Source organism: Mus caroli, chromosome 15 (genome assembly GCF_900094665.2).
Source record: "Mus caroli chromosome 15, CAROLI_EIJ_v1.1, whole genome shotgun sequence".
In the NCBI taxonomy this organism is placed as follows: domain Eukaryota; kingdom Metazoa; phylum Chordata; class Mammalia; order Rodentia; family Muridae; genus Mus; species Mus caroli.
The window spans coordinates 89,362,274-89,372,190 of NC_034584.1; the positions used below are offsets into that span (position 1 = coordinate 89,362,274).

Consider the following 9,917-nt stretch of genomic DNA (forward strand, 5'->3'; position numbering starts at 1 on the left):
TCTTCATTCTCTCAAGAATGTCTCATGCTCTTCTGTAGTAAACTTTCTTCTCCACATCATTCTGTGTGCCGCATCTGAATGCTTTCAAGGTTCAGAGATTCGGTCCATTATCACCAAGGCCAGAACATGGCAGCATCCAAGGAGCCATGGTGCAGGAGGAGCTGAGAGTTCTATATGTTCATCTGAACGCTGCTGGCAAAATACTCGTGAAGGTACTTTCAATAGCTCTTTCTTCTGTCTGGAGTGCTCTTCCCTAGGAAATCTACATAAACGAAGCTAAATGTTTTAGGTAGAATGGGGGGGGGGAGAAACATTAATAAAGCCCTAGAGGCAAAACAAAGAGTACAAAAGAACAAACATACAGTTAATTTGGTTTGGAGGAAAGATGCGTAGTGGTCAGGGAAGATGAAATGTGAGCTAAGTAGAGGCTGTTTCACTATATATATATCTATATGTATATAGATATATCAATATACATATATATAGATATAGATATATGACTCTGTTACCAAAGTTAGACTCCAGAATAGTGACAGAGCTGGAGAGATGATTCCATGGTTAAAGAGCTCAATGTAAAAACAAGCAGACCTTGTTCTGATTGCCAGGAGCCATGGAATCTCTAGGTGGATGTATCAAGCCTGCCTTTAATGCCAACCTTAGAAGGCACAGTCAGGGGATCCACAGAGCAAGCTGCTACCCAGCGGCCTCTGGGTTTGACTGAGAGAGCCGGCCTCAAAAAGAATAAAGAGGAAGAGTGGCCAAAGAAGATTCGCAACACCGTTAGGCTTCCCACTCGCACACATGCTGCACATACACAGAACAAAGGAGAGAACTGACAAGATGCCTCCCGCTCTCTCTCTGCCACCCATGGCTTTCCTCCATTCTATTAGCCACGCCCCTCCACATCCTTATTCTAAGACTTCGTTGACCTCAGACGTTGAGTTGTTTTAGAACTTTCTGCCCTAGCTAACCCATCCCATCATCATAGCATCCTCTGGTAATTCCCAACCGAAAGAGAGAAAGGGAGCTATGTGGTTTTACTGTGCAAACATATCCAGCCTGCACCCTCTCTCCATTCCTTTACAGACACACAGGTGTCCCATCCCCTTTCTAGATTGGCATCCTCTCCTCAGCCCGCCCACTCTGACGTTTGCTCCTCCCTATTCTAGTTAAGGTTGGTTACGTCAAAGCCATCACCAACACTCTGTTGCTCGGTCCACAGAACTTTCCTCGGCCTTCGACTCCCACACCAGCGGCATCACTCATGAGGCTAAGGTCTTTTTCCTTCACATAATTTCTCAACCACCCTGCTAGCCACTTCCGCTGAAGCCCTTTCACTGTTTCAGAAAACGTTGGGCGTTACTTGAAGTTGGTTCTAGATCTCTGTTGTTGCCGTTGGATTCGTGAATGAAGAGCCCTCCTACTAAGAATACACTTGGGCTGAATCTTGATCCCGGAATCAGCATGACCCATGTCACATTTCTCTCTGTCCTCACTAATATTGGGAAAACACTTCGGGCTCTTTCTGTTGATGTCATCCCCATTCTCTATGCCTCAGAGCAGGCCTGTCACATTACGTCATCTTTGATTATGTCATCTTTGATTACCAGATCCTTGCACCTCTGACTTGCCATGTTAGTTTTATGACATACTAATTTGTCTTTATTTAAAATTTCAAAGAAAATTCCCACATGGATCCCAGATGTTGGCTATTTAACGCAAGAAGGTGTTTCCTCATTACACAAATGTGGTATGTGTCCAAAATATTGTTTAGTTTATGAATTACTTAAAATAACTATATCACAAAAACAATAGTTCATGTGTGAGTCATAAATTAAACAATGCCAATTTTTTTAATGTGCACCACATTTGTATAATATGGAAACACCTTCCTGGATAAAATGGTCAACATCTGGAATCCATGTGAGAGCTTTAAAAATTAGCGTTGCATATTTTTAAATTTTTCCTGTGCATAAGAAAAATCCAAAATGAAAGTAATTTTACAAAAATGTCTTTGCTCAAATATCCTTACAAGAAGCACATTGCTCAGCTGTTATAAAAGCTTAAATCAACGCAGTGTAAGTTAAATTGCATTGGAAGAGCGCTGCAAGGAGCTGCCCTTCACTTTTATTGATTCTGGACCTTTTACTATGAGACATGCATTGGGATAAATTGTACTGGTCCTATATCTGATATGCCAGTTTAAAGTCTGAGATCTGTGAATTTGACCTCATTTGAGAAGAATGCCTTTGAAGATGCAATTATGTTTAAGGATTCTGAGACATGATCACCTGGGATTTAGTTTAAATCTAATGGCAGGTGTCCTTATAAGGGAAAGGCAGAGAAAAAAAACTGACACAGAAGAGACATCTAGGGGACACCATCTTAAGAGAGACAGGTGGAGCCATATAATTTAAATCATGACTCACTAGGAGTTGGCAGGGTCTTCTTCCTGCAGTAATACCATTGTGTGTGTGTGTGTGTGTGTGCATGTGTGTGTGTGACTTCTGAAATAATCATATCATTGTATTTTATTCAAATATGGCATGCTTGGTTTCTCAGCTTCAATTAACATTACAGACTGGATGGTTCTATTTTGTGTTTGAATAATACTCAAGGTTACCTAGCTCTCTGTTTAACCTTGGAATGTTCTGATCTCAAAGCCTTCTCAACACACCCCTACTTTTTTTTTCCATTTAAGCAACATTGAGAAAAGAACCACAAAATTGTGAGAATTCAAGGTGGTGTGGGCACACCAGCCTTGTATACGCATTCAAAGTGGTGGCGGATGACACAGCCCTCTGAAGGTCTGTCCTATTCACTTTGAGGACAGCAATACAGACTCAAAACTCTGACCCAAGAATATATACAGTTAAGTAATGCAGCAATCTGACAGCAAAACACACACACATGGAGAGAGGTGAACTTCCATTCCACACTGTGACTTCTGCTGCTGGCTCCATTGATAACCAAGCACCTACATCTGCTTGGCCTATAAATGGATAGAGAATATCCTAATAGACTTCATTGTGGCCTTTTAGCACCCACTGTCCCTGTGGTATGTTTGATACACCATGAGACTGAACACCGCTGAGAGTACAATACCACACTTGTTCAACTTTCATTCATCTGCTGAGTTTTTTTTTATTAAAAACACAATAGATTATTTTTCTGAAGAACAAGGTCCTGTGGTCATTCTTCCCACATCCTGTCATCTTCTGGCCCACTCCCTGGTTCACTCCAAGAACTAAAAAAGCTACAATAGAACAATGCATCCATCATAGTTTTGATTCATTTTAATGATGTGGGAAGATAGTTTATGAACAAATAGAATAAAAGAGAAAATTGGATATACACTACAATTCAAATCTGATTAGACATACATGTTTACATACTTGTGCATTAGAAAGTAACTGAAGTTGCCTTTCTCTCTCCAGAGTACTCACGACTGGGGTTTCATAACTTTTCCTCTGTTAGCTGTTTTCAAGTGCATTTATTTATAACCACCAACAAAAACAATGGCACAGTGTAGCCTGAGTCATAGCTAGATGCTAAGAACTGTCTTTGTGGGTCAAGTACTATGTCGTTATGGTAAATGCTTGTTTCCGAAATGGTTGGGAAAAGATAAATTAATCCCGCAGCCGTTCCCTTGTATATTCAAGAATTCACCACCCCGATTTCACCCACTTTCATGCCTCTCTTCCAAGTGGAACTTAAAAAGAAAGAAAAAACGAGACAGGTCTCAGTGTGGACAAAGGAAGCTAGTGCATTCTTCTTCCTGGAAGCCGTTCCAACTCCTAACTCTCGTGGCGACAGTGTCTGGAGGGAATGCTGGATGCCTTGTGCTTCCTGATTAGTAGAGCGTGTAAGAGCTCTCACTGCAGAGAGGTGAGGTTTGCAGGTGCTAGCTTTTCACCTTAAAATGAATGACGTCTGCCAGGAGTAATATACAATGGTTTAAATGTTATGTGGCAAGGCAGCTAACTTAGAAGCTCTTTGAAGACAGGGACCTTTTTCTTCTTCATATATATATATATATATATATATATATATACACATACACTGAAGGAAGAAAAAGGCCTTGTACACAATGTACTGTAGATGCTGAAAGGAAGAAAACGACTGAGGGAGAGAGTTCAAGTGACTAGAGATGTAGTCCACAAAACCAATACACATAGAATAAGCTTCATTATGTCAAAGACCACAATGGCTGAGTCTTGCTGAACACTGGGAAGAGTCCAGTTTAGGGATGGAGACATCAGAAAGGTGGTTTAGAGGATAGAATATTTATAATTTTATATTTGAAGTAAAAAAAATTGTGTGTTTTGATTTGGAGGAGTCTAGTGGGAATTAGGATGTTGGAGGAGGGGGTATAGATGCTGGGGGAGTCAGAAAATTATAGCAAGTATAGATGCTGGAGGAGGCGTGTGGGGCTGGAGGAGGGGGATGTGGATATTGGGGGAGGGGAGTATGGGTGCTAGAAGAGGGAATTATGGGTACTATGGGAGTTGAGCAGTTATGACATGGTCATTTGGATGGGTTTTAAATCCTGATAATCACTTGATTAAATAATTGGTTTTCTTGTTTATTATTAAAAAGGCAGAGCTGTTTTTTACATACTGGTGATAATTGCCTTCATTGTCTCCAGAGCCTGTGGTCATCTCTAACCTGTTTATATATTTAAAATGCCTAAATACTATATATATACATATATATATATATATATATATATATATATATATTTCATTTACTTATAAACCAATTAAAATTGTCTCTTGAGGTTTGTTCTTTTTAATATTTCATTTGCCAGGATTCTCTGGTCCTGGTATTAATTGCCAGCAGTATTTCTCAGGAAAGAAGATAAGAAATATATTCATATGTTATCCCTTCCAGAAAGGGATCTGCATCTAAGTAACAGAAAATGCTCACATGGGACCTGGCTGAAGCGGTGGCAAGCAGAGGACAAGAAGGGAGTCCCCTATAGCAAAGCCCTAGCCACTCCTCCAGCCCAGATGAGAGAACACAAAGAAAATGTAGAAGGGCTATGCCGGGTGTGAGGACGCTGAGTATGTACTATGGCTATGGGTGTGAGGGCACATACATGTACACATGTGTGTATTGTGGCAAAGCTCTGTGTAAGGGCACATGTGTGCATATGTTACACATATAAAGTACACGTATGTACCATGACTATGTTGTGTGTGGGAGAGCACATATGTGTGTATACTGTGTCTATGTTTGTAAGGGTACTTATATATGTACCATGTCTGTGCCTATACACACACACACACACACACTGGCCATGCTTTGTGTGGGGGCACATGTGTATGTACTATGGCTATGTTTGTATATGAGGGCACACATGTGTGTACTTGTCTATGCTCGTGTGAGGGCACACGGTGTGTGTTATCACTATGCCCCACTAAACTGACTTTCTAAACTATGACTTTTATAAGCCTGGATACATTCTCCATGTGGAAGACAATTAAAATACTGACCTGCATATTTGAGCACCATGCCAGTCTGGTATGGTATATCTCAGAGCTCCTGAGGGGAAGTGATTCAGGCAGTAATTCACCCATTTGTACAGCCCATCCCTCAACCAAGTTTCAGTTATTCTCAAGACATACTGATTACATACAACATAGGACTTCATGGGTGAATCATGCACTGTGGTACTTCTCTGAGGCTTCAAAGTTGAAGATTTGCAGTTATCTAAACTTCAAACTCTAATAGAAATGAGAATTATGGATGAGTGAGAATAGTCTGTCCAAGCCAGTGGCTGTAAAGTGATGCATACTCCTGACTTCCTTCAGTTAATCTTACCGTAGTTCCCCAAAGCCTTCTCCCACACAGCATCCTATAGCCTGTGTGAATATATCCATGGTCCTTTGGGTCCCATGGAGTTGGTATGATTTTGTGTCATGAAACTGGGCACAGAACACTTACTACATTAACGCTGAGACTCTCGAGTGATCACCTCTGTAAAGCAGTGCCTTGGCTGCCTCCGAGGAGTAGCAGGAACCCTGAGCAGTGACACAGTCCATGTCACAGGGTTATAGCCATGAGGACTAAATGACCTAATAGACCCTGAATGCTCAGCATAGCCTCTGGCAATCAAGAGCATCTGACAAATGCAGTCATTTAGCCCTAAAGCACGCTAAGATTTCACTTTCCGAACAGGTTTTCAAGTGTAAACAGTCATCGGACCTCTGGATCCTACATCCCGTAAGAGGGTTCAAAGACAAACCTTTTAACATGACCCCTAGGGAACATAGAGGTGACGAAGACACCAGCTGAAGTACTAATCCAAACTCCATTAAAAACAAAAACAAAAAAACTACATAAGTTCTTGTTTTTGATTACAGCTGTTATCTTCTCTTGTGGTCTTTCTTCTTCACACTAAACCCTTGAAGCCTGCAGCAGAGAAGGCAAGCAAACTAGCATTCTGGATCATTTCTTCATTTGCTCACTAGTTAAGTACCCCATAAAGACTTCAAGTTGTGCGCTTGTCCACAGACTCATTCAAAAGCCACACCATCCTCCCCCTCCTTTTTTTTTTTTTTTTTTTTTTTTTTTTTTTCTTTCAAATAAAACATTTTTTTTTGTTTTGTGGGCTTAGAATTAATATATTTGGATTAACTAAGAAAATTGTTACCAGAAATGTGATTTTACACAAAGACTATTACAGGGTAATCATAAAACATCTGGGTGGTGTCTGTTAATATACAAAAACCACATAACATATGTAGTGTGAGCGAGCTAGGTGGGAAATTCAGATGGTATGTAGTGTGCAATCAGCGTTGACCACGGAGCCCTTCAGCCCTGGGATTTTTAGTCCTGTTGGAGACTGTTTGAGAACAGTGACCCTGGGTCTTGACTTCATCTTGGTCGCTGATTATAAACTCGTTGGTGCAGACAATCAAACAGTTACCTGACAAGCTCTTCCTTCCACTCAGGCATTTATTGTGTTTAGAAAACTCTGGCCTAGGAAACCCAGCCAGACAAGAGACCTGAAGACTATCAATGCCTCAGTGTAGACCTTCTTCACTGATGGCCCCAGCTGCCTCAGAGCTGGGGGCTAGAGGTACTGATAACTATATTCAAAACTAGTACTTTCCTGTGGAGTTCCTCTTGTCTCTCTTCAGTGTGTGTGTCTAACCACAGCTAACTCGGCTAGGGTTGCTAAGCTTGCTAAAACTCATTGACAGTCGATACCAAAGAGGCCAGAAGTGGAGAATTTATACAGGCATAATTAATTGTGCAGCACAGAAGCCCAGATTTTACACTATTAGAAAAATGAATATTTGCTTGATGTTTTTCTTTTTTACTTCATACAAAATGAAATGAATTTGCTCCATATGAAACTTGGAGAGAACTGATTTCTGATGATGTATTTAATGAGCATATACATACAAACACACAGACACACGAATATATACACGTATTCAGAACAGGCTCTGGGGCTGATCCTGGCTCTTCTTTCAGTCTTATCACACTTTGTGGAAGGTTCTATTCCATGTATGCATTGAGCCTTAGTCTAGGGCTAAATAATAAACAATAGAGTGGCTCTCCTTAGGCAACAGCTCAGGCATCATGCCAAGGTATTAGTTTAAGGCAGTTTTGAGGCACAATCTAACTGGCTTTAATCCAAGTGTTACTGGCTAAGGGTTCTTTTAGATGTACACGGAGTATGTTCCCGTCACATGGTGCTCTGGAGTCCATGCTTGTCTCTAGGTCCCTTCTCAGGACACAGATACAAGGCACCTCGGAGTGAATCCGCTTCTGGAACCCCTGAATTCTCCTGGGTCAGTCTTTCTGCAGATTCTGGAGACTCCTCCCTCCAGCTTGGACTTGAGTGTGGCTGGGAGACTTCCCATATTGACGGGCACTGCGGAGGACAGCCCACGGCAGGCCGTACCAGCCTGTCTTCCTGAAGGCTCACTTCTTGGAGACACCTACTGGAGAGTACTTCCTTTTCTTTGGAATTCCGCCATTTCATCCTTCGGTTCTGGAACCAAATCTTCACCTAATGATAAAATAATCAGGAAAGAAGTCCTTATTCCACATAGAGCACTTGAGTGTTTTCCTTATTTCTTTGACTTGGGCCTCATATATGCTGGGTAACTGCATATTCAGATCCCTCTTCAACATCCCCAACTGCTAACTGCTTCGACTATAGGTACTGCAGAATCTCCTACTCTGGAAGTCTAACTAGAGACTCCCTGTGGCTTTTCCCGTGGGTTCCTTCAAAAGCACTTGAGAAATCAACCAGACACCACAGGCACTTTTCTAAGTAGGATGAGTGTAGTGCACTGATTACACTCTGTATTTCTGTGGCTTTTGAAATTAACTTAGTTTTAAATACTTTTAAACATCATTATATTTGATCTATTCTGATACATTATTGCAAGAAAAATTGACGAATAGAGCACCTATGTGTTTTGATTTGGTTGGTTAATTGATTGCATCGGGGAGTGTGTGTGTGCATGTGTTTGTGTGTGTGTGTGCATGCATGAGCATGCAATATGCACACGTGGTATCTGTGTATGTATATGCATACACATACACATATGTTTATGTGCAGGGTGTTTAATGTGTATGTGGGGTGTGTGTGTGGTGTTTATCTATGTGTATGTATGTGTAGGGTATTTGTATGTGTATATGGGGTGTGTGTGTGTATATATATATACTATAGGTAGACTGTATGGTTTGATGAAATTGTCATGTCATTCATATCTAAGGAAACAGGTCTGGAGAATTAACCAACTCAAGATCACACAGGAGAGCAAACTGAAGAACTTCAGCCCCTGGTCCCTACGCTGTGTTAACATGCAGGCCTCACCACAAGCTTTGTGCCATTGAATTAACAATACATTTTGCAACGCTTAGTTAAATGTGGGCTTTCTACAGCTTCCAAATTTTGATTACTCCCAGGATTTATCAAACTATGATAATTAGTCTCAATAAATAACAATTGGATGTAATTAAGCCAGAGTGTTTGATGGTGGTTGGATATGAATCATAGCTTCCCCAACACACCCAGCCTGACTCTTTGATGAACCACCCCCATCCACTGTGCACTCAGCCATCCTTAAGCGGGAGAATTCCCAACTACTTCCCTGACGTTTTAAAAGCAGAAACAGTCACCACTGCGACACTACATTCCTGTCCCAACTATTTTACATTTTCATTTTGAAACAAATGAACAAACAAAATCCCTAGTTAAACTCAATGAGTCTAGAAAAGGAAGGGTTGACAGGTCATTGTGGGGTGAGGGGGACAGTGGGAGGAGAGGGAGACTAGAGAAAGATGGCTGGTATGAGAATGGACTTTATACATTGTGGTTCTCAACCTTCTTAATGCTCCCACCCTTGGACAGAGTTCCCCATGATGTGGTGACCCCTAGCCATAAAAGTATTTTCACTGCTATTTCATAAATGTAACTTTACTACTGTTATGAATCATAATGTAAATATCTAATGTGCACGTTATCTAATGTGTAACCCTGAAAGGGATCAAGAGAGGCCCACAGGTTTAGAACTGCTGACAAACACGTATGGAACTGTCCACAAACAAATAGTTGTTTTTAAAAGACTCCCATTGGAAACTATAAAACTTAAAAGACAATAATTATCAAAATCTACAACGGGGAGGACTGGGGACACAGCTCAGTTAATAGAATGCTAGCCTAGCACGTGTGAGACCCACCTTCAAACCCCAGTATCACACAAACCAAACATGGTGGCACATGCTTGCAACCCCAGCACTGGGGAGGTAGACACGGAAAGATCAGGGTCATCTTTGGCTGAATAGGAAGTTTGAGGTCAGCCTAAACTACATTAGATAAACTATATGCACACATACACACACACACTCTCTCTCTCTCTCTCTCTCTCTCTCTCTCTCTCTCTCTC

At 41.2% G+C, this 9,917-nt stretch overlaps 1 protein-coding gene across 1 annotated transcript in view; it reads right to left on the bottom strand.

Moving 5' to 3' along the window:
* Nucleotides 1-7,415: 7,415 nt before the first annotated feature.
* Nucleotides 7,416-9,917, bottom strand: part of Dbx2 (developing brain homeobox 2) — a 30,987-nt gene continuing 28,485 nt past the window's right edge. The window contains 1 exon segment of the mRNA XM_021184315.2: nt 7,416-8,029. Coding sequence (XP_021039974.1) covers nt 7,703-8,029 — 327 coding nt within the window. The 3' untranslated portion in view covers nt 7,416-7,702.